This window comes from Littorina saxatilis, linkage group LG17 (genome assembly GCF_037325665.1).
Source record: "Littorina saxatilis isolate snail1 linkage group LG17, US_GU_Lsax_2.0, whole genome shotgun sequence".
Lineage (NCBI taxonomy): Eukaryota > Metazoa > Mollusca > Gastropoda > Littorinimorpha > Littorinidae > Littorina > Littorina saxatilis.
In genome coordinates this window covers 963,173-989,283 of record NC_090261.1, presented here as the reverse complement: position 1 = coordinate 989,283, position 26,111 = coordinate 963,173, and the positions used below count along the sequence as shown (strand labels likewise).

The 26,111-nt window shown below is 49.9% G+C and overlaps 1 protein-coding gene across 1 annotated transcript in view; it reads right to left on the bottom strand.

Annotated features, from left to right (window-relative positions):
* LOC138952399 (cleavage and polyadenylation specificity factor subunit 2-like) overlaps positions 1-26,111 on the bottom strand; it is a 357,958-nt gene that overhangs the window by 327,324 nt on the left and 4,523 nt on the right. Inside the window, exons 6-9 of the mRNA XM_070324066.1 lie at positions 25,890-26,005; positions 24,752-24,840; positions 22,441-22,539; positions 20,060-20,182 (exon numbers count right to left, since the gene is read on the bottom strand). Of these exons, the coding sequence (XP_070180167.1) occupies positions 20,060-20,182; positions 22,441-22,539; positions 24,752-24,840; positions 25,890-26,005 (427 nt within the window). The remainder of the gene's footprint in view (positions 1-20,059; positions 20,183-22,440; positions 22,540-24,751; positions 24,841-25,889; positions 26,006-26,111) is intronic.

The window sequence follows — 26,111 nt, the reverse complement described above, 5'->3', positions numbered from 1 at the left end:
ATGGAAAAAAAACTAATTACAATTTTCTGACCTCTTGGGGCCGAGGGTGGTGAGGTGACGGGAGCTGCGAAGAAATGATTGCTGTAGTAAAAGACAATCCCCAGGGTTCTCTCTCTCTCCCCCCCCCCCTCCCCATCTCCTTCCTTCCCAGTGCTTTTAGTCCACAATCTCCGGCACTTTGAGCAGTTTGTGGACAGAGCAATTTCTTTGCTTCCTGCGTCCAATCAATATGTCCATCTTTGCCATCCGACCATGGGCAGAAAGCGGATCCCTGCCGGTCGTGAAGACTGACAAGACTAATGCAAGGAGCGCGCCGCGACACGCTGGCTTGCAGCAGTCAGGGCCGAACAGGCACGTGCCTCTTAATTGCACGGCACGGCACGAGGCAGGGGATGTGTGTTCCGCATCATCAGGCACAAGGCGCGAAAAACGTCACCATGACGACACAGTGACTAAACGTCATTAAGACTACACTGTCAGTGACGTATATCTGCGAGCAGGGTACTTGTGTTTAACTCTATCACGGACAAGGAGCAAAAAAAGTCACTATGACGTCACAGTGACTACACGTCATTAAGACTACCATGTCGGTGATGTATCTCCGCAAGCTCAGTGTTGCCTGCGTGATCTTGTGGCTGAGAGCAGGGGTGTGGAGGTCAGACCTCCACAAGTTGGGGCCACGATTTACTGTTCTCTGTGTCGCCCTTTGCCTTGACGCTGTTTGTTTTTCCCTCGAAGGTCAATCAATGGCATGCAATGCTCAGGGAAGTCTCCGTGCGCGGGGGAGATACACAGATGAAAAGAGGGAGAGGCAAGGGGATGGGGGAGAAGATGTGGCATTTCGATTTATCCATTTCCCCAGACACCTGCAGCCGCTTGATCCAGGGGACAGCACCACTGGCCAGCGTGGTCAACCAGGCCCGACTGTCAGGTCTCACGGCAACACTGACCCTAGGGATGACCCTCTCACTCGTAAGTCTCAGATGATGCTCTGTGAAGCTACCATAGGTCAGCACACGGCATTCAGTGTGTGATACACAGGGTGGTCAAAACCAAGCGCCCTATTTTCTTTTTGATCTCATTTTTGACTGCGAAGAGAGATTTAGATAATGTGTTCACCAAACAATAGCAGAATGATGGGAGATTATGTCTTGCACATTTGGTAGAAACTGGTCTGTCCTTAGTAGTTGATAATATGCTCTAACTAGGCTCCTCTTCGTTGAAGAACTGCTGCAACACGAACGTTTTGGTAGGTAATGTGAAAAAGGGCCTCTACTCCCCTGATCTCAACCCACCCGACTACCTTCTGTGGGGCGGGGGGGGGGGGGGGGGGGGTACCTCAAGGACAGGATAAACGGCAACAATCCCCGAACCCTGGCAGCTCTGAAGGACAACATCAGAAGGGAAATCAGGCGCATACCTGCTGACAGAGATCTGACATGATTGGACGAGTCATGAACAATTTCAACGTTTGTGTTGCAGCAGTTATTGGCAACAATCAGCGTACAACACACTGTGACGTGTCCTTCATTTCCACATCATATCACACCTATCCAAATTCCCCAAACAACACAACAATTCTTTCCCTTCAAAACCAGAATGACAGACACATCACGAAGAAGAAGAAGGGTTTATATATGGAGACACAGACAGAAAAGAGAGAAGAGGTTGTCAGCAAGAGAAGACGGGCTGTCAACAAAGTGTGCGAGGGGGGAGACAAGAGATAGAGGGGGAGACATAAGAGATAGAGGGGGAGACATAAGAGATAGAGGGGGGAGACAAGAGATAGAGGGGGGAGACATAAGAGATAGAGGGGGGAGACATAAGAGATAAAGGGGGGAGACATAAGAGATAGAGGGGGGAGACATAAGAGATAGAGGGGAGGAGACATAAGAGATAAAGGGGGGAGACATAAGAGATAGAGGGGGGAGACATAAGAGATAGAGGGGGGAGACATAAGAGATAGAGGGGGGAGACATAAGAGATAAAGGGGGGGGAGACATAAGAGATAGAGGGGGGAGACATAAGAGATAGAGGGGGGAGACATAAAAGATAAAGGGGGGAGACATAAGAGATAGAGGGGGGAGACATAAGAGACAGAGGGGGGAGACAAGAGATAGAGGGGGGAGACATAAAAGATAAAGGGGGGAGACATAAAAGATAAAGGGGGGAGACATAAGAGATAGAGGGGGGAGACAAGAGATAGAGGGGGGAGACAAGAGATAGAGGGGGGGAGACATAAGAGATAGAGGGGGGAGACATAAGAGATAGAGGTGGGAGACATAAGAGATAGAGGGGGAGACATAAGAGATAGAGGGGGGAGACATAAGAGATAGAGGGGGGAGACATAAGAGATAGAGGGGGGAGACATAAGAGATAGAGGGGGGAGACACAAGAGATAAAGGGGGGAGACATAAAAGATAAAGGGGGGAGACATAAGAGATAGAGGGGGGAGACATAAGAGATATAGGGGGGAGACACAAGAGATAGAGGGGGGAGACAAGAGATAGAGGGGGGAGACATAAGAGATAGAGGGGGAGACAAGAGATAGAGGTGGGAGACATAAGAGATAGAGGGGGGAGACATAAGAGATAGAGGGGGGAGACAAGAGATAGAGGTGGGAGACATAAGAGATAGAGGGGGGAGACACAAGAGATAGAGGGGGGAGACAAGAGATAGAGAGGGGAGACACAAGAGATAGAGGGGGGAGACATAAGAGATAGAGGGGGGAGACATAAGAGATAGAGGGGGGAGACATAAGAGATAGAGGGGGGAGACATAAGAGATAGAGGGGGGAGACATAAGAGATATAGGGGGCAGACAAGAGATAGAGGGGGGAGACAAGAGATAGAGGGGGCAGACAAGAGATAGAGGGGGGAGACAAGAGATAGAGGGGGGAGACAAGAGATAGAGGGGGGAGACAAGAGATAGAGGGGGGAGACAAGAGATAGAGGGGGGAGACAAGAGATAGAGGGGGAGACATAAGAGATAGAGGGGGAAGACAAGAGATAGAGGGGGGAGACATAAGAGATAGAGGGGGGAGACATAAGAGATAGAGGGGGGGAGACATAAGAGATAGAGGGGGGAGACATAAGAGATATAGGGGGGAGACATAAGAGATAGAGGGGGCAGACAAGAGATAGAGGGGGGAGACAAGAGATAGAGGGGGGAGACAAGAGATAGAGGGGGGAGACAAGAGATAGAGGGGGGAGACAAGAGATAGAGGGGGGAGACAAGAGATAGAGGGGGAGACAAGAGATAGAGGGGGGAGACATAAGAGATAGAGGGGGAAGACAAGAGATAGAGGGGGGAGACATAAGAGATATAGGGGGGAGACATAAGAGATAGAGGGGGGAGACATAAGAGATACAGGGGGGAGACATAAGAGATATAGGGGGGAGACATAAGAGATAGAGGGGGCAGACAAGAGATAGAGGGGGGAGACAAGAGATAGAGGGGGGAGACAAGAGATAGAGGGGGGAGACATAAGAGATAGAGGGGGGAGACGTAAGAGATAGAGGGGGAGACAAGAGATAGAGGGGGGAGACAAGAGATACAGGGGGGAGACATAAGAGATAGAGGGGGAAGACATAAGAGATAGAGGGGGGAGACAAGAGATAGAGGGGGGAGACAAGAGATACAGGGGGGAGACATAAGAGATAGAGGGGGAAGACATAAGAGATAGAGGGGAGAGACAAGAGATAGAGGGGGAGACATAAGAGATAGAGGGGGAGACAAGAGATAGAGGGGGAAGACATAAGAGATAGAGGGGGGAGACAAGAGATAGAAGGGGAAGACATAAGAGATAGAGGGGGAAGACAAGAGATAGAGGGGGGAGACAAGAGATACAGGGGGGAGACATAAGAGATAGAAGGGGGAGACATAAGAGATAGAGGGGGAAACATAAGAGATAGAGGGGGGAGACAAGAGATAGAGGTCGGAGGCAAGAGATAGAGGGGGAAGACATAAGAGATAGAGGGGGGAGACAAGAGATAGAAGGGGGAGACATAAGACATACAGGGGGGAGACAAGAGATAGAGGGGGGAGACATAAGAGATAAAAGGGGGAGACATAAGAGATTGAGGGGGAAGACATAAGAGATAGAGGGGGGAGACAAGAGATAGAGGGGGGAGACAAGAGATAGAGGGGGGAGACATAAGAGATAGAGGGGGAAGACATAAGAGATAGAGGGGGGAGACATAAGAGATAGAGGGGGAGACAAGAGATAGAGGGGGGAGACAAGAGATAGAGGGGGGAGACATAAGAGATAGAGGGGGGAGACAAGAGATAGAGGGGGGAGACATAAGAGATAGAGGGGGCAGACAAGAGATAGAGGGGGGAGACAAGAGATAGAGGGGGGAGAAAAGAGATAGAGGGGGGAGACATAAGAGATAGAGGGGGGAGACATAAGAGATAGAGGGGGAGACAAGAGATAGAGGGGGGAGACAAGAGATAGAGGGGGGAGACATAAGAGATAGAGGGGGAAGACATAAGAGATAGAGGGGGGAGACATAAGAGATAGAGGGGGGAGACAAGAGATAGAGGGGAGAGACATAAGAGATAGAGGGGGGAGACATAAGAGATAGAGGGGAGACAAAAGAGATAGAGGGGGAGACATAAGAGATAGAGGGGGAGACAAGAGATAGAGGGGGAGACATAAGAGATAGAGGGGGGAGACAAGAGATAGAAGGGGGAGACATAAGAGATAGAGGGGGAAGACATAAGAGATAGAGGGGGGAGACATAAGAGATAGAGGGGGGAGACATAAGAGATAGAGGGGGGAGACATAAGAGATAGAGGGGGGGAGACAAGAGATAGAGGTCGGAGGCAAGAGATAGAGGGGGAGACATAAGAGATAGAGGGGGGAGACAAGAGATAGAAGGGGGAGACATAAGACATACAGGGGGGAGACAAGAGATAGAGGGGGAGACATAAGAGATAAAGGGGGGAGACATAAGAGATAGAGGGGGGAGACATAAGAGATAGAGGGGGGAGACAAGAGATAGAGAGGGGAGACAAGAGATAGAGGGGGGAGACATAAGAGATAGAGGGGGAAGACATAAGAGATAGAGGGGGGAGACATAAGAGATAGAGGGGGGAGACAAGAGATAGAGGGGGGAGACAAGAGATAGAGGGGGGAGACAAGAGATAGAGGGGGGAGACATAAGAGATAGAGGGGGAGACATAAGAGATAGAGGGGGGAGACATAAGAGATAGAGGTGGGAGACATAAGAGATAGAGGGGGAGACATAAGAGATAGAGAGGGGAGACATAAGAGATAGAGGGGGGAGACAAGAGATAGAGGTGGGAGACAAGAGATAGAGGGGGGAGACATAAGAGATAGAGGGGGGAGACAAGAGATAGAAGGGGGAGACATAAGAGATAGAGGGGGGAGACATAAGAGATAGAGGGGGGAGACAAGAGATAGAGGGGGGAGACAAGAGATAGAGGGGGGAGACAAGAGATAGAGGGGGGAGACAAGAGATAGAGGGGGGAGACAAGAGATAGAGGGGGGAGACATAAGAGATAGAGGGGGGAGATAAGAGATAGAGGGGGGAGACAAGAGATAGAGGGGGGAGACATAAGAGATAGAGGGGGGAGACAAGAGATAGAGGGGGGAGACATAAGAGATAGAGGGGGGAGACATAAGAGATAGAGGGGGAGACATAAGAGATAGAGGGGGGAGACATAAGAGATAGAGTGGGAGACATAAGAGATAGAGGGGGGAGACAAGAGATAGAGGGGGGAGACATAAGAGATAGAGGGGGGAGACAAGAGATAGAGGGGGAGACATAAGAGATAGAGGGGGAGACATAAGAGATAGAGGGGGGGAGACATAAGAGATAGAGGGGGGAGACATAAGAGATAGAGGGGGGAGACATAAGAGATAGAGGGGGGGAGACAAGAGATAGAGGGGGGAGACATAAGAGATAGAGGGGGGAGACATAAGAGATAGAGGGGGGAGACAAGAGATAGAAGGGGGAGACATAAGAGATAGAGGGGGGAGACATAAGAGATAGAGGGGGGAGACAAGAGATAGAGGGGGGAGACAAGAGATAGAGGGGGGAGACAAGAGATAGAGGGGGGAGACAAGAGATAGAGGGGGGAGACAAGAGATAGAGGGGGGAGACATAAGAGATAGAGGGGGGAGATAAGAGATAGAGGGGGGAGACAAGAGATAGAGGGGGGAGACATAAGAGATAGAGGGGGGAGACAAGAGATAGAGGGGGGAGACAAGAGATAGAGGGGGGAGACATAAGAGATAGAGGGGGGAGACATAAGAGATAGAGGGGGAGACAAGAGATAGAGGGGGAGACATAAGAGATAGAGGGGGGAGACATAAGAGATAGAGGGGGGAGACAAGAGATAGAGGGGGGAGACATAAGAGATAGAGGGGGGAGACAAGAGATAAAGGGGGGAGACAAGAGATAGAGGGGGGAGACAAGAGATAGAGGGGGGAGACATAAGAGATAGAGGGGGGAGACAAGAGATAAAGGGGGGAGACAAGAGATAGAGGGGGGAGACATAAGAGATAGAGGGGGGAGACAAGAGATAAAGGGGGGAGACAAGAGATAGAGGGGGGAGACAAGAGATAGAGGGGGGAGACAAGAGATAGAGGGGGGAGACAAGAGATGGAGGGGGGAGACAAGAGATAGAGGGGGGAGACAAGAGATAGAGGGGGGAGACAAGAGATAGAGGGGGGAGACAAGAGATAGAGGGGGGAGACAAGAGATAGAGGGGGGAGACAAGAGATAGAGGGGGGAGACATAAGAGATAGAGGGGGGAGACAAGAGATAGAGGGGGGAGACAAGAGATATAGGGGGGAGACATAAGAGATAGAGGGGGGAGACAAGAGATAGAGGGGGGAGACAAGAGATAGAGGGGGGAGACAAGAGATAGAGGAGGGAGACATAAGAGATAGAGGGGGGAGACATAAGAGATTGAGGGGGAAGACATAAGAGATAGAGGGGGGAGACAAGAGATAGAGGGGGGAGACAAGAGATAGAGGGGGGGAGACAAGAGATAGAGGGGGGAGACATAAGAGATAGAGGGGGAAGACATAAGAGATAGAGGGGGGAGACATAAGAGATAGAGGGGGGAGACAAGAGATAGAGGGGGGAGACAAGAGATAGAGGGGGGAGACATAAGAGATAGAGGGGGGAGACAAGAGATAGAGGGGGGAGACATAAGAGATAGAGGGGGCAGACAAGAGATAGAGGGGGGAGACAAGAGATAGAGGGGGGAGAAAAGAGATAGAGGGGGGAGACATAAGAGATAGAGGGGGGAGACATAAGAGATAGAGGGGGGAGACAAGAGATAGAGGGGGGAGACAAGAGATACAGGGGGGAGACATAAGAGATAGAGGGGGAAGACATAAGAGATAGAGGGGGGAGACAAGAGATAGAGGGGGGAGACAAGAGATAGAGGGGGGAGACATAAGAGATAGAGGGGGAAGACATAAGAGATAGAGGGGAGAGACAAGAGATAGAGGGGGAGACATAAGAGATAGAGGGGGAGACAAGAGATAGAGGGGGAAGACATAAGAGATAGAGGGGGAGACAAGAGATAGAAGGGGAAGACATAAGAGATAGAGGGGGAAGACAAGAGATACAGGGGGGAGACATAAGAGATAGAAGGGGGAGACATAAGAGATAGAGGGGGAAACATAAGAGATAGAGGGGGGAGACAAGAGATAGAGGTCGGAGGCAAGAGATAGAGGGGGAAGACATAAGAGATAGAGGGGGGAGACAAGAGATAGAAGGGGGAGACATAAGACATACAGGGGGGAGACAAGAGATAGAGGGGGGAGACATAAGAGATAAAAGGGGGAGACATAAGAGATAGAGGGGGAAGAAATAAGAGATAGAGGGGGGAGACAAGAGATAGAGAGGGGAGACAAGAGATAGAGGGGGGAGACATAAGAGATAGAGGGGGAAGACATAAGAGATAGAGGGGGGAGACATAAGAGATAGAGGGGGGAGACAAGAGATAGAGGGGGGAGACAAGAGATAGAGGGGGGAGACAAGAGATAGAGGGGGGAGACATAAGAGATAGAGAGGGGAGACATAAGAGATAGAGGGGGGAGACATAAGAGATAGAGGTGGGAGACATAAGAGATAGAGGGGGGAGACATAAGAGATAGAGAGGGGAGACATAAGAGATAGAGGGGGGAGACAAGAGATAGAGGTGGGAGACAAGAGATAGAGGGGGGAGACATAAGAGATAGAGGGGGGAGACAAGAGATAGAAGGGGGAGACATAAGAGATAGAGGGGGGAGACATAAGAGATAGAGGGGGGAGACAAGAGATAGAGGGGGGAGACAAGAGATAGAGGGGGGAGACAAGAGATAGAGGGGGGAGACAAGAGATAGAGGGGGGAGACATAAGAGATAGAGGGGGGAGATAAGAGATAGAGGGGGGAGACAAGAGATAGAGTGGGAGACATAAGAGATAGAGGGGGGAGACATAAGAGATAGAGGGGGGAGACAAGAGATAGAGGGGGGAGACATAAGAGATAGAGGGGGAGACAAGAGATAGAGGGGGAGACATAAGAGATAGAGGGGGAGACATAAGAGATAGAGGGGGGAGACAAGAGATAGAGGGGGGAGACATAAGAGATAGAGGGGGAGACATAAGAGATAGAGGGGGGAGACATAAGAGATAGAGGGGGGAGACAAGAGATAGAGGGGGGAGACATAAGAGATAGAGGGGGGAGACATAAGAGATAGAGGGGGGAGACAAGAGATAGAAGGGGGAGACATAAGAGATAGAGGGGGGAGACATAAGAGATAGAGGGGGGAGACAAGAGATAGAGGGGGGAGACAAGAGATAGAGGGGGAGACAAGAGATAGAGGGGGGAGACAAGAGATAGAGGGGGGAGACAAGAGATAGAGGGGGGAGACATAAGAGATAGAGGGGGGAGATAAGAGATAGAGGGGGGAGACAAGAGATAGAGGGGGGAGACATAAGAGATAGAGGGGGGAGACAAGAGATAGAGGGGGGAGACAAGAGATAGAGGGGGGAGACATAAGAGATAGAGGGGGGAGACATAAGAGATAGAGGGGGAGACAAGAGATAGAGGGGGAGACATAAGAGATAGAGGGGGGAGACATAAGAGATAGAGGGGGGAGACAAGAGATAGAGGGGGGAGACATAAGAGATAGAGGGGGGAGACAAGAGATAAAGGGGGGAGACAAGAGATAGAGGGGGGAGACAAGAGATAGAGGGGGGAGACATAAGAGATAGAGGGGGGAGACAAGAGATAAAGGGGGGAGACAAGAGATAGAGGGGGGAGACATAAGAGATAGAGGGGGGAGACAAGAGATAAAGGGGGGAGACAAGAGATAGAGGGGGGAGACAAGAGATAGAGGGGGGAGACAAGAGATAGAGGGGGGAGACAAGAGATGGAGGGGGGAGACAAGAGATAGAGGGGGAGACAAGAGATAGAGGGGGGGAGACAAGAGATAGAGGGGGGAGACAAGAGATAGAGGGGGGAGACAAGAGATAGAGGGGGAGACAAGAGATAGAGGGGGGAGACAAGAGATAGAGGGGGAGACATAAGAGATAGAGGGGGGAGACAAGAGATAGAGGGGGGAGACAAGAGATATAGGGGGGAGACATAAGAGATAGAGGGGGGAGACAAGAGATAGAGGGGGGAGACAAGAGATAGAGGGGGGAGACAAGAGATAGAGGAGGGAGACATAAGAGATAGAGGGGGGAGACATAAGAGATAGAGGGGGGAGACATAAGAGATAGAGGGGGGAGACAAGAGATAGAGGGGGGAGACATAAGAGATAGAGGGGGGAGACAAGAGATAGAGGGGGGAGACAAGAGATAGAAGGGGGAGACATAAGAGATAGAGGGGGGAGACAAGAGATAGAAGGGGGAGACATAAGAGATAGAGGGGGGAGACAAGAGATAGAGGGGGGAGACATAAGAGATAGAGGGGGGAGACAAGAGATAGAGGGGGGAGACATAAGAGATAGAGGGGGGAGACTAGAGATAGAGGTGGGAGACAAGAGATAGAGGGGGGAGACATAAGAGATAGAGGGGGGAGACAAGAGATAGAGGGGGGAGACAAGAGATAGAGGGGGGAGACATAAGAGATAGAGGGGGGAGACAAGAGATAGAAGGGGGAGACATAAGAGATAGAGGGGGGAGACAAGAGATAGAGGGGGGAGACAAGAGAGAGAAGGGGGAGACATAAGAGATAGAGGGGGGAGACAAGAGATAGAAGGGGGAGACATAAGAGATAGAGGGGGGAGACAAGAGATAGAGGGGGGAGACATAAGAGATAGAAGGGGGAGACAAGAGATAGAGGGGGGAGACATAAGAGATAGAGGGGGGAGACTAGAGATAGAGGTGGGAGACAAGAGATAGAGGGGGGAGACATAAGAGATAGAGGGGGGAGACAAGAGATAGAGGGGGGAGACAAGAGATAGAAGGGGGAGACATAAGAGATAGAGGGGGAGACAAGAGATAGAAGGGGAAGACATAAGAGATAGAGGGGGGAGACAAGAGATAGAGGGGGAGACAAGAGATAGAAGGGGGAGACATAAGAGATAGAAGGGGGAGACATAAGAGATAGAGGGGGAGACAAGAGATAGAGGGGGAGACATAAGAGATAGAGGGGGGAGACATAAGAGATAGAGGGGGGAGACAAGAGATAGAGGGGGGAGACATAAGAGATAGAGGGGGGAGACATAAGAGATAGAGGGGGGAGACATAAGAGATAAAGGGGGGAGACATAAGAGATAGAGGGGGGAGACATAACAGATAGAGGGGGAAGACATAAGAGATAAAGGGGGGAGACATAAGAGATAGAGGGGGGAGACAAGAGATAGAGGGGGGAGACATAAGAGATAGAGGGGGGAGACATAAGAGATAGAGGGGGAGACATAAGAGATAGAGGGGGGAGACAAGAGATAGAGGGGGGAGACATAAGAGATAGAGGGGGGAGACATAAGAGATAGAGGGCGGAGACATAAGAGATAGAGGGGGGAGACAAGAGATAGAGGGGGGAGACAAGAGATAGAAGGGGAAGACATAAGAGATAGAGGGGGAAGACAAGAGATAGAGGGGGGAGACAAGAGATACAGGGGGGAGACATAAGAGATAGAAGGGGGAGACATAAGAGATAGAGGGGGAAACATAAGAGATAGAGGGGGGAGACAAGAGATAGAGGTCGGAGGCAAGAGATAGAGGGGGAAGACATAAGAGATAGAGGGGGGAGACAAGAGATAGAAGGGGGAGACATAAGACATACAGGGGGGAGACAAGAGATAGAGGGGGGAGACATAAGAGATAAAAGGGGGAGACATAAGAGATAGAGGGGGAAGACATAAGAGATAGAGGGGGGAGACAAGACATAGAGGGGGGAGACAAGAGATAGAGGGGGGAGACATAAGAGATAGAGAGGGAAGACATAAGAGATAGAGGGGGGAGACATAAGAGATAGAGGGGGGAGACAAGAGATAGAGGGGGGAGACAAGAGATAGAGGGGGGAGACATAAGAGATAGAGGGGGGAGACAAGAGATAGAGGGGGGAGACAAGAGATAGAGGGGGGAGACAAGAGATAGAGGGGGGAGACACAAGAGATAGAGGGGGGAGACAAGAGATAGAGGTGGGAGACAAGAGATAGAGGGGGGAGACATAAGAGATAGAGGGGGGAGACAAGAGATAGAGGGGGGAGACAAGAGATAGAAGGGGGAGACATAAGAGATAGAGGGGGGGACATAAGAGATAGAGGGGGGAGACAAGAGATAGAGGGGGGAGACAAGAGATAGAGGGGGGAGACAAGAGATAGAGGGGGGAGACAAGAGATAGAGGGGGGAGACATAAGAGATAGAGGGGGGAGATAAGAGATAGAGGGGGGAGACAAGAGATAGAGGGGGGAGACATAAGAGATAGAGGGGGGAGACAAGAGATAGAGGGGGGAGACAAGAGATAGAGGGGGGAGACATAAGAGATAGAGGGGGGAGACATAAGAGATAGAGGGGGAGACATAAGAGATAGAGGGGGGAGACATAAGAGATAGAGGGGGGAGACAAGAGATAGAGGGGGGAGACATAAGAGATAGAGGGGGAGACATAAGAGATAGAGGGGGGAGACATAAGAGATAGAGGGGGGAGACAAGAGATAGAGGGGGGAGACATAAGAGATAGAGGGGGGAGACATAAGAGATAGAGGGGGGAGACAAGAGATAGAAGGGGGAGACATAAGAGATAGAGGGGGGAGACATAAGAGATAGAGGGGGGAGACAAGAGATAGAGGGGGGAGACAAGAGATAGAGGGGGGAGACAAGAGATAGAGGGGGGAGACAAGAGATAGAGGGGGGAGACATAAGAGATAGAGGGGGGAGATAAGAGATAGAGGGGGAGACAAGAGATAGAGAGGGGAGACATAAGAGATAGAGGGGGGAGACAAGAGATAGAGGGGGGAGACAAGAGATAGAGGGGGGAGACATAAGAGATAGAGGGGGGAGACATAAGAGATAGAGGGGGGAGACAAGAGATAGAGGGGGGGAGACATAAGAGATAGAGGGGGGAGACATAAGAGATAGAGGGGGGAGACAAGAGATATAGGGGGAGACATAAGAGATAGAGGGGGGAGACAAGAGATAGAGGGGGAGACATAAGAGATAGAGGGGGGAGACAAGAGATAGAAGGGGGAGACATAAGAGATAGAGGGGGGAGACATAAGAGATAGAGGGGGGAGACATAAGAGATAGAGGGGGGAGACAAGAGATAGAAGGGGGAGACATAAGAGATAGAGGGGGGAGACAAGAGATAGAGGGGGAGACAAGAGATAGAAGGGGGAGACATAAGAGATAGAGGGGGGAGACAAGAGATAGAGGGGGGAGACAAGAGATAGAGGGGGGAGACAAGAGATAGAGGGGGGAGACAAGAGATAGAGGGGGGAGACAAGAGATAGAGGGGGGAGACAAGAGATAGAGGGGGGAGACATAAGAGATAGAGGGGGGAGACAAGAGATAGAGGGGGGAGACATAAGAGATAGAGGGGGGAGACAAGAGATAAAGGGGGGAGACAAGAGATAGAGGGGGGAGACAAGAGATAGAGGGGGGAGACATAAGAGATAGAGGGGGGAGACAAGAGATAAAGGGGGGAGACAAGAGATAGAGGGGGGAGACATAAGAGATAGAGGGGGTAGACAAGAGATAAAGGGGGGAGACAAGAGATAGAGGGGGGAGACAAGAGATAGAGGGGGGAGACAAGAGATAGAGGGGGGAGACAAGAGATGGAGGGGGGAGACAAGAGATAGAGGGGGGAGACAAGAGATAGAGGGGGGAGACAAGAGATAGAGGGGGGAGACAAGAGATAGAGGGGGGAGACAAGAGATAGAGGGGGGAGACAAGAGATAGAGGGGGGAGACATAAGAGATAGAGGGGGGAGACAAGAGATAGAGGGGGGAGACAAGAGATATAGGGGGGAGACATAAGAGATAGAGGGGGGAGACAAGAGATAGAGGGGGGAGACAAGAGATAGAGGGGGGAGACAAGAGATAGAGGTGGGAGACATAAGAGATAGAGGGGGGAGACATAAGAGATAGAGGGGGGAGACATAAGAGATAGAGGGGGGAGACAAGAGATAGAGGGGGGAGACATAAGAGATAGAGGGGGGAGACAAGAGATAGAGGGGGGAGACAAGAGATAGAAGGGGCAGACATAAGAGATAGAGGGGGGAGACAAGAGATAGAAGGGGGAGACATAAGAGATAGAGGGGGGAGACAAGAGATAGAGGGGGGAGACATAAGAGATAGAGGGGGGAGACAAGAGATAGAGGTCGGAGGCAAGAGATAGAGGGGGAAGACATAAGAGATAGAGGGGGGAGACAAGAGATAGAAGGGGGAGACATAAGACATACAGGGGGGAGACAAGAGATAGAGGGGGGAGACATAAGAGATAAAAGGGGGAGACATAAGAGATAGAGGGGGAAGACATAAGAGATAGAGGGGGGAGACAAGACATAGAGGGGGGAGACAAGAGATAGAGGGGGGAGACATAAGAGATAGAGAGGGAAGACATAAGAGATAGAGGGGGGAGACATAAGAGATAGAGGGGGGAGACAAGAGATAGAGGGGGGAGACAAGAGATAGAGGGGGGAGACATAAGAGATAGAGGGGGGAGACAAGAGATAGAGGGGGGAGACAAGAGATAGAGGGGGGAGACAAGAGATAGAGGGGGAGACACAAGAGATAGAGGGGGGAGACAAGAGATAGAGGTGGGAGACAAGAGATAGAGGGGGGAGACATAAGAGATAGAGGGGGGAGACAAGAGATAGAGGGGGGAGACAAGAGATAGAAGGGGGAGACATAAGAGATAGAGGGGGGGGACATAAGAGATAGAGGGGGGAGACAAGAGATAGAGGGGGGAGACAAGAGATAGAGGGGGGAGACAAGAGATAGAGGGGGGAGACAAGAGATAGAGGGGGGAGACATAAGAGATAGAGGGGGGAGATAAGAGATAGAGGGGGGAGACAAGAGATAGAGGGGGGAGACATAAGAGATAGAGGGGGGAGACAAGAGATAGAGGGGGGAGACAAGAGATAGAGGGGGGAGACATAAGAGATAGAGGGGGGAGATATAAGAGATAGAGGGGGAGACATAAGAGATAGAGGGGGGAGACATAAGAGATAGAGGGGGGAGACAAGAGATAGAGGGGGGAGACATAAGAGATAGAGGGGGAGACATAAGAGATAGAGGGGGGAGACATAAGAGATAGAGGGGGGAGACAAGAGATAGAGGGGGGAGACATAAGAGATAGAGGGGGGAGACATAAGAGATAGAGGGGGGAGACAAGAGATAGAAGGGGGAGACATAAGAGATAGAGGGGGGAGACATAAGAGATAGAGGGGGGAGACAAGAGATAGAGGGGGGAGACAAGAGATAGAGGGGGGAGACAAGAGATAGAGGGGGGAGACAAGAGATAGAGGGGGGAGACATAAGAGATAGAGGGGGGAGATAAGAGATAGAGGGGGGAGACAAGAGATAGAGGGGGGAGACATAAGAGATAGAGGGGGGAGACAAGAGATAGAGGGGGGAGACAAGAGATAGAGGGGGGAGACATAAGAGATAGAGGGGGGAGACATAAGAGATAGAGGGGGGAGACAAGAGATAGAGGGGGGAGACATAAGAGATAGAGGGGGGAGACATAAGAGATAGAGGGGGGAGACAAGAGATAGAGGGGGAGACATAAGAGACAGAGGGGGGAGACAAGAGATAGAGGGGGAGACATAAGAGATAGAGGGGGGAGACAAGAGATAGAAGGGGGAGACATAAGAGATAGAGGGGGGAGACATAAGAGATAGAGGGGGGAGACATAAGAGATAGAGGGGGGAGACAAGAGATAGAAGGGGGAGACATAAGAGATAGAGGGGGGAGACAAGAGATAGAGGGGGGAGACAAGAGATAGAAGGGGGAGACATAAGAGATAGAGGGGGGAGACAAGAGATAGAGGGGGGAGACAAGAGATAGAGGGGGGAGACAAGAGATAGAGGGGGGAGACAAGAGATAGAGGGGGGAGACAAGAGATAGAGGGGGGAGACAAGAGATAGAGGGGGGAGACATAAGAGATAGAGGGGGGAGACAAGAGATAGAGGGGGGAGACATAAGAGATAGAGGGGGGAGACAAGAGATAAAGGGGGGAGACAAGAGATAGAGGGGGGAGACAAGAGATAGAGGGGGGAGACATAAGAGATAGAGGGGGGAGACAAGAGATAAAGGGGGGAGACAAGAGATAGAGGGGGGAGACATAAGAGATAGAGGGGGTAGACAAGAGATAAAGGGGGGAGACAAGAGATAGAGGGGGGAGACAAGAGATAGAGGGGGGAGACAAGAGATAGAGGGGGGAGACAAGAGATGGAGGGGGGAGACAAGAGATAGAGGGGGGAGACAAGAGATAGAGGGGGGAGACAAGAGATAGAGGGGGGAGACAAGAGATAGAGGGGGGAGACAAGAGATAGAGGGGGGAGACAAGAGATAGAGGGGGGAGACATAAGAGATAGAGGGGGGAGACAAGAGATAGAGGGGGGAGACAAGAGATATAGGGGGGAGACATAAGAGATAGAGGGGGGAGACAAGAGATAGAGGGGGGAGACAAGAGATAGAGGGGGGGAGACAAGAGATAGAGGTGGGAGACATAAGAGATAGAGGGGGGAGACATAAGAGATAGAGGGGGGAGACATAAGAGATAGAGGGGGGAGACAAGAGATAGAGGGGGGAGACATAAGAGATAGAGGGGGGAGACAAGAGATAGAGGGGGAGACAAGAGATAGAAGGGGCAGACATAAGAGATAGAGGGGGGAGACAAGAGATAGAAGGGGGAGACATAAGAGATAGAGGGGGGAGACAAGAGATAGAGGGGGGAGACATAAGAGATAGAAGGGGGAGACAAGAGATAGAGGGGGGAGACATAAGAGATAGAGGGGGGAGACTAGAGATAGAGGTGGGAGACAAGAGATAGAGGGGGAGACATAAGAGATAGAGGGGGGAGACATAAGAGATAGAGGGGGGAGACATAAGAGATAGAGGGGGGAGACATAAGAGATAGAGGGGGGAGACAAGAGATAGAAGGGGGAGACATAAGAGATAGAGGGGGGAGACAAGAGATAGAGGGGGGAGACAAGAGATAGAAGGGGGAGACATAAGAGATAGAGGGGGAGACATAAGAGATAGAGGGGGAGACAAGAGATAGAGGGGGAGACATAAGAGATAGAGGGGGGAGACATAAGAGATAGAGGGGGGAGACAAGAGATAGAGGGGGGGAGACATAAGAGATAGAGGGGGGAGACATAAGAGATAGAGGGGGGAGACATAAGAGATAAAGGGGGGAGACATAAGAGATAGAGGGGGGAGACATAACAGATAGAGGGGGAAGACATAAGAGATAAAGGGGGGAGACATAAGAGATAGAGGGGGGAGACAAGAGATAGAGGGGGGAGACATAAGAGATAGAGGGGGGAGACATAAGAGATAGAGGGGGGAGACATAAGAGATAGAGGGGGGAGACAAGAGATAGAGGGGGGAGACATAAGAGATAGAGGGGGGAGACAAGAGATAGAGGGGGGAGACATAAGAGATAGAGGGGGGAGACATAAGAGATAGAGGGCGGAGACATAAGAGATAGAGGGGGGAGACAAGAGATAGAGGGGGGAGACATAAGAGATAGAGGGGGGAGACATAAGAGATAGAGGGGGGAGACAAGAGATAGAGGTGGAGACAAGAGATAGAGGTGGGAGACATAAGAGATAGAGTGGGGAGACATAAGAGATATAACATTGCTCAAACTGGCCAAGGAGGTGCGACCTCCTAGTGCCATATCCCCCTTGGTGTGTACACGCAAACAAGCGACCAAGTATTCTCGGAAAAGATACTTTAATCCATGTTCGGCTGCACTTCTCTACACTGTCAAACAACACAACCACGCACCCCTTCTCTATGGCTGTCTAAATGGCGGTGTAAAAAAGGTCATGAACGCAAAAACCCATTTGTGCAAAAACAAACACGAGTGTAGGTGGGAGTTTGAGCCCTGGAAGGCAGAAGAAGAAGGAGACTAGAGGGGCAAGGACTGCACCGCCCCCAACTCATCAAAGCTGCGGTCCTGACAGGCAGCCATGCCAGCGTGCAAACTGCTCATTACCCCGTCCCTTTACCCTGCCCACCCCATTGCTGACACCACTTGCACCTTCCTGGACAAACCCTCCATCCGTCAACACCTCAACATTCACAAGAGTGCACACACACACACACACACACACACACACACACCTCACGCATGCACACGCACACTCGCCCCTTCCTCATCAAACCCTCCATCCGTCAACACGTCAACCTTCACAAGAGTGCACACATACACCCACACCCACTCACATACACACTCACATACACCCACACCCACTCACATACACACCCACGCACGCACACATACACACACGCACACACACAACACTCGCCCCTTCCTCATCAAACCCTCCATCCGTCAACACTTCAACCTTTACAAGAGTGCACACATACACACGCAGGCACGCACAGACACATATGGACACACTTATGCACGCACACACACACATAGGAATGCACGCACACACACATGCACACACACACACATCTCCCCTTCCAAATTAAATCCTTCTTCCTTGAACACACCCTTGACAATGACTCAGGCATTCACACACTTTGTTACAGGAGGTGGGTATCAAAATACTAATAACCCTTCCTTGGACAACAATCTCATCAAACATCAGTGAATGTCACCATCATATGGTCCAAGTTATGCAGGGCAGGGCTCAAATCACACTATCACACTTCTATACACGCCATCCTTCTTGCCAAACACAAGAACAGAAAAGATTGGTGAAAGATGACAGGTCCCACAAAAGGTGTCACTTTGTGAGGGACATATCAGATAGTGTGCAATGTGAGCATTGTCTGTCAAACAAACCCCCACCCTCCCCCTGTCAGTAACTGTGTCACTCTTATCATTCTTTTCTATTCACAAGTGTCAGCCTGTTGCACGCACAATGGCCCTATTGCTGATATCTCCCAACTGCTGAATAGTTTTCTGCATCCAGTAACAAATATGAATGCTGCAACACCTGTAACATTTCTGAGAACGCAATTCATGACAAGCCTGAGGGGAAATAACACCATTTTTGATGAATACACTGAACTGCTAACAGTTGCTTCCCCTCACTGTGCAAGTCGCCTCACACCCACACAGTACACAATGGTTCCATGTGTCACCTCGTGCTGTCAGCGAACAAATAAAGAAAAGTCTGCAGCTTATATGGTAGACTGTGACTTTTGATGGGGCAGATCATTTGTTGATGACGAATGACAAAAAACAAACAAAAATTCGTACAGCTTGCTATAAAAACAATCGGCAGTACGACAAGCAAATCAAACAGCACATGCTGCAGCACCACAACCACATCATTAGCATAAAATACCCACGTCATAACCAACCACAAAGGACTCCACATGATATAACGAAGACAAGAAGTAAAGGAAAAACCAGAGAAATATCTATTAACTGAGACATCCCAAATGAGTTTCAAAAGCCAAAGACACACACTCCCAAAACACACAGACACAGACACCAGGACACACAGACACATTACAAAGACACACACTCCCAAAACACACACACACAGACACCAGGACACACAGTCGCATCACAAAGACACACACATACACAAGGACACACACAGCCACAGATACCAAGACATACAACCACACACACAGATACCAAGACATACAACCACACACACAGATACCAAGACATACAACCACACACACAGATACCAAGACATACAACCACACACACAGATACCAAGACATACAACCACACACACAGATACCAAGACATACAACCACACACACAGATACCAAGACATACAACCACACACACAGATACCAAGACATACAACCACACACACAGATACCAAGACATACAACCACACACACAGATACCAAGACATACAACCACACACACAGATACCAAGACATACAACCACACACACAGATACCAAGACATACAACCACACACACAGATACCAAGACATACAACCACACACACAGATACCAAGACATACAACCACACACACAGATACCAAGACATACAACCACACACACAGATACCAAGACATACAACCACACACACAGATACCAAGACATACAACCACACACACAGATACCAAGACATACAACCACACACACAGATACCAAGACATACAACCACACACACAGATACCAAGACATACAACCACACACACAGATACCAAGACATACAACCACACACACAGATACCAAGACATACAACCACACACACAGATACCAAGACATACAACCACACACACAGATACCAAGACATACAACCACACACACAGATACCAAGACATACAACCACACACACAGATACCAAGACATACAACCACACACACAGATACCAAGACATACAACCACACACACAGATACCAAGACATACAACCACACACACAGATAAAAAGACATACAAGCACACACACACACTGCTCTGACTGACCTTTGGTTCAGGGACGCGGGCGAGTTCGGCCAGGTTGTGACAGAGCTTGACGTGTTTGAACTGAAAGGGGTTGTTGCGGTTGTCCTCAAAGGATCGCATGATCTTGTCGCTCATCCACTCCACCTGAAAACAACACAACACAGCTGTTACGTACACGAAAAGTGTTAACTTGGTTCTGAACAATCGGCAATTCACGTGATACTACAAATATCCTGCAGTACTGTGTGTTCTTTCTAAAGGGCAACAACTTCCCTAGCTGGTCAGTTAAATTTTGTGGATTTGGCCATCCCTGTCCATGATCTAGACAAAGTGATGGCCATCCCTGTCCTTGATCTAGACAAAGTGATGGCCATCCCTGTCCTTGATCTAGACAAAGTGATGGCCATCCCTGTCCTTGATCTAGACAAAGTGATGGCCATCCCTGTCCTTGATCTAGACAAAGTGATGGCCATCCCTGTCCATGATCTAGACAAAGTGATGGCCATCCCTGTCCTTGATCTAGACAAAGTGACGGCCATCCCTGTCCACGATCTAGACAAAGTGATGGCCATCCCTGTCCACGATCTAGACAAAGTGATGGCCATCCCTGTCCACGATCTAGACAAAGTGACGGCCATCCCTGTCCACGATCTAGACAAAGTGACGGCCATCCCTGTCCATGATCTAGACAAAGTGACGGCCATCCCTGTCCATGATCTAGACAGAGTGATGGCCATCCCTGTCCATGATCTAGACAAAGTGACGGCCATCCCTGTCCACGATCTAGACAAAGTGACGGCCATCCCTGTCCATGATCTAGACAAAGTGATGGCCATCCCTGTCCTTGATCTAGACAAAGTGACGGCCATCCCTGTCCATGATCTAGACAAAGTGACGGCCATCCCTGTATATGATCTAGACAACGTGATGGCCATCCCTGTCCACGATCTAGACAAAGTGACGGCCATCCCTGTCCACGATCTAGACAAAGTGATGGCCATCCCTGTCCACGATCTAGACAAAGTGACGGCCATCCCTGTCCACGATCTAGACAAAGTGATGGCCATCCCTGTCCACGATCTAGACAAAGTGACGGCCATCCCTGTCCATGATCTAGACAAAGTGACGGCCATCCCTGTCCACGATCTAGACAAAGTGACGGCCATCCCTGTCCACGATCTAGACAAAGTGACGGCCATCCCTGTCCATGATCTAGACAAAGTGACGGCCATCCCTGTCCATGATCTAGACAAAGTGACGGCCATCCCTGTCCATGATCTAGACAACGTGATGGCCATGATCTAGACAAAGTGACGGCCATCCCTGTCCACGATCTAGACAAAGTGATGGCCATCCCTGTCCACGATCTAGACAAAGTGATGGCCATCCCTGTCCACGATCTAGACAAAGTGACGGCCATCCCTGTCCTTGATCTAGACAAAGTGATGGCCATCCCTGTCCTTGATCTAGACAAAGTGATGGCCATCCCTGTCCTTGATCTAGACAAAGTGATGGCCATCCCTGTCCTTGATCTAGACAAAGTGACGGCCATCCCTGTATATGATCTAGACAACGTGATGGCCATCCCTGTCCACGATCTAGACAAAGTGACGGCCATCCCTGTCCACGATCTAGACAAAGTGATGGCCATCCCTGTCCACGATCTAGACAAAGTGACGGCCATCCCTGTCCACGATCTAGACAAAGTGATGGCCATCCCTGTCCACGATCTAGACAAAGTGACGGCCATCCCTGTCCATGATCTAGACAAAGTGACGGCCATCCCTGTCCATGATCTAGACAAAGTGACGGCCATCCCTGTCCACGATCTAGACAAAGTGACGGCCATCCCTGTCCATGATCTAGACAAAGTGACGGCCATCCCTGTCCACGATCTAGACAAAGGGATGGTTTGCCAACAGAACGGCCATCAAGATGGGAGGTGACATGCTGGGAAAGTAACAGTCCACCAACAGAACGGCCATCAAGATGGGAGGTGACATGCTGGGAAAGTAACAGTCCACCAACAGAACGGCCATCAAGATGGGAGGTGACATGCAGGGAAAGTAACAGTCCACCAACAGAACGGCCATCAAGATGGGAGGTGACATGCTGGGAAAGTAACAGTCCACCAACAGAACGGCCATCAAGATGGGAGGTGACATGCAGGGAAAGTAACAGTCCACCAACAGAACGGCCATCAAGATGGGAGGTGACATGCTGGGAAAGTAACAGTCCACCAACACACCTTTACAATGGGTCCTATAGTTGCAAGCAGATTCCCGACCCCCCCACCCCCACCCCCCCCCCCCCCCCCCCCCTTATTCCTCTACCACCACGCCATACCACCCCCCATGCTTGTTTTTAACCCCCCCTCGCTAGCCCTCTTTTTTGCAACGTACCTGAGACTTTGCGAACTCCACGACGTTGAAGCTGACGTTGTTGAGGAGCGCCAGGGAATAGGTGGTCAGGCCGGACTCTGTGTTTCTCCACATCTGATCCTGTGGACACGTCATCACAAATACTTTCATAACACTTTCTCCACATCTGATCCTGTGGACACGTCATCACAAATACTTTCATAACACTTTCTCCACATCTGATCCTGTGGACACGTCATCATTAATACTTTCATAACACTTTCTCCACATCTGATCCTGTCGACACGTCATCATTAATAATTTCATAACACTTTCTCCACATCTGATCCTGTCGACACGTCAGCACAAATACTTTCATAACACTCTGCCCGGTCACTAAGAATGCGTTAGTGACCACTTTTCAAACACAATCATGACAATTGGTGATCCTAACTCTGTTTGAAAAACAAGTAAAAAGTTTCTTGAAATTCAACAAAAATACAGTAAACATCATCATGAACCATTTCAGATTAAAACATTATCATTCAGGAAAACAAAACACCAAATTAACTGTTATCCAAGTATGTCCATATGACAAGGTGCTGACAAAAACACCTAAAAGTAACTACAGTGAAGCCTTTTATTTTAATGTTCCCTCACTTTTAGTATCTCTTGTATAATTTCAGACAGCTGGTTTTTAAAAGTGTATTCCTTTCTGTGTTAAATCAGCCAGGACTAAGGGTGGCCACACCATCCCACAAGGCATGACACCAGACACAGAGAGTGTGAGTACAGACCACAAGGCATGACACAAGACACAGACAGAGAGTGTGAGTACAGACCACAAGGCATGACACAAGACACAGACAGAGAGTGCGAGTACAGACCACAAGGCATGACACGAGACACAGAGAGTGTGAGTACAGACCACAAGGCATGACACAAGACACAGAGAGTGTGAGTACAGACCACAAGGCATGACACGAGACACAGAGAGTGTGAGTACAGACCACAAGGCATGACACAAGACAAAGAAAGTGTGAGTACAGACCACAAGGCATGACACAAGACACAGAAAGTGTGACTACAGACCACAAGGCATGACACAAGACACAGAGAGTGTGACTACAGACCACAAGGCATGACACAAGACACAGAGAGTGTGAGTACAGACCACAAGGCATGACACAAGACACAGAGAGTGTGAGTACAGACCACAAGGCATGACACGAGACACAGAGAGTGTGAGTACAGACCACAAGGCATGACACAAGACACAGACAGAGAGTGTGAGTACAGACCACAAGGCATGATACGAGACACAGAGAGTGTGAGTACAGACCACAAGGCATGATACGAGACACAGAGAGTGTGAGTACAGACCACAAGGCATGACACAAGACACAGAGAGTGTGAGTACAGACCACAAGGCATGACACAAGACACAGAGAGTGTGACTACAGACCACAAGGCATGATACGAGACACAGAGAGTGTGAGTACTTCTTCTTCTGTGTTCATGGGCTGAAACTCCCACGTACACTCGTGTTTTTTGCACAAGTGGGGGCTTACGTATATGACCGTTTTTACCCCGCCATTTAGGCAGCCATACGCCGCTTTCGGAGGATGCATGCTTGGTATTTTCGTGTTTCCATAACCCACCGAACTCTGACATGGATTACAGGATCTTTTCCGTGCGCACTTGGTCTTGTGCTTGCGTGTACACACGAAGGGGGATAAGGCACTAGCAGGTCTGCACATAAGTTGACCTGGGAGATCGGAAAAATCTCCACCCTTAACCCACCAGGCAGCCGCGGCCGGGATTCGAACTCACGACCTTCCAATTAGGAGGCCGACGACTTACCACTGCGCCACTTCGCCCGTCAAGAGTGTGAGTACAGACCACAAGGCATGACACGAGACACAGAGAGTGTGAGTACAGACCACAAGGCATGACACAAGACACAGAGAGTGTGAGTACAGACCACAAGGCATGACACAAGACACAGAGAGTGTGAGTACAGACCACAAGGCATGACACAAGACACAGAGAGTGTGAGTACAGACCACAAGGCATGACACAAGACACAGAGAGTGTGAGTACAGACCACAAGGCATGACACAAGACACAGAGAGTGTGAGTACAGACCACAAGGCATGACACAAGACACAGAGAGTGTGAGTACAGACCACAAGGCATGACACAAGACACAGAGAGTGTGAGTACAGACCACAAGGCATGACACAAGACACAGAGAGTGTGAGTACAGACCACAAGGCATGACACAAGACACAGAGAGTGTGAGTACAGACCACAAGGCATGACACAAGACACAGAGAGTGTGAGTACAGACCAGCAGCTGTGACAGCTCCAGCATGCGTCCGGCAGTGTCCACGGCCACCAGCACGTTGCCGTCATTCCTCATCGTCTGCAGGATGGTCGCTGCACAAACACACATGATGAGCAAAACATGGGTCTTCTAAATACAGACTGCTAACTGTTGCATGCTTCACATTATTTGTTTAAGCATAGCAATCTTCAGCTTGGTGACATATAGCATCGTAGCAATTGCTCTTAAAACATAGCATGCTATGCTGAAAGCGTAGTAGTTGGCAGCTATATAAATACCAAGGACAGATGCAGGTCAATAAATTTAAAATGAATTGCTAATACATGTGAATTGCTAATACATGTGAATTGCTAATACATGTGAATTGCTAATACATGTGAATTGCTAATACATGGATTATCAATGACTTTATCTTGTGCTAAGTAAAGCTGCCAGTTTCCAGTTCTAAGAAATATATATATTTTGAATGTGTTGTGCTAACTTCTTGCATTTCATATCCCACACATAGTGTGAGCACAATAAAACAGTCATCAACAAAATAATCAAAATCTGCACGCACTGAGTGACTGAGAGTGCAGATGTTCTCCTTCAGTAATGATCCTACTCCCTTCCCAATCGTCTTCCCTTGTCCTACCCCCTTCCCAATCGTCTACCCTTGTTCTACCCCCTTCCAAATCGTCTTTCCTTGTCCTACAGCCTTCCCAATCGTCTTCCCTTGTCCTACCCCCTTCCCAATCGTCTTCCCTTGTTCTACCCCCTTCCAAATCGTTTTCCCTTGTTCTACCCCCTTCCCAATCGTCTTCCCTTGTCCTACCCCCTTCCCAATCGTCTTCCCTTGTCCTACCCCCTTCCCAATCGTCTTCCCTTGTCCTACCCCCTTCCCAATCGTCTTCCCTTGTCCTACAGCCTTCCCAATCGTCTTCCCTTGTCCTACCCCCTTCCCAATCGTCTTCCCTTGTTCTACCCCCTTCCCAATCGTCTTCCCTTGTCCTACCCCCTTCCCAATCGTCTTCCCTTGTCCTACCCCCTTCCCAATCGTCTTCCCTTGTCCTACCCCCTTCCCAATCCTGAAAAGTGTCCTGCCTACTGGGCAGTACAGTAATGTCCTAAGTTGAACTTGAAGACATGTAAATGAACTGACTCATGAGCTGCTCGTCCCTGAGCTTGCGACGTGATTGGTTGTAGTTGGCGTTGAAAGCGTCGGTGATGATGAGTGAGGGGCGGCTGATGGTCTCCAGCACACACCCGTTCAGATGTCTGTTAAAGCAGGCACAGGTATTTGTAGTCACATACATTTACATCAAAAAGTCAAGAATCGGTAAAAACTACACAAAATTCAACTATCTTCATGCAAATAATGGCA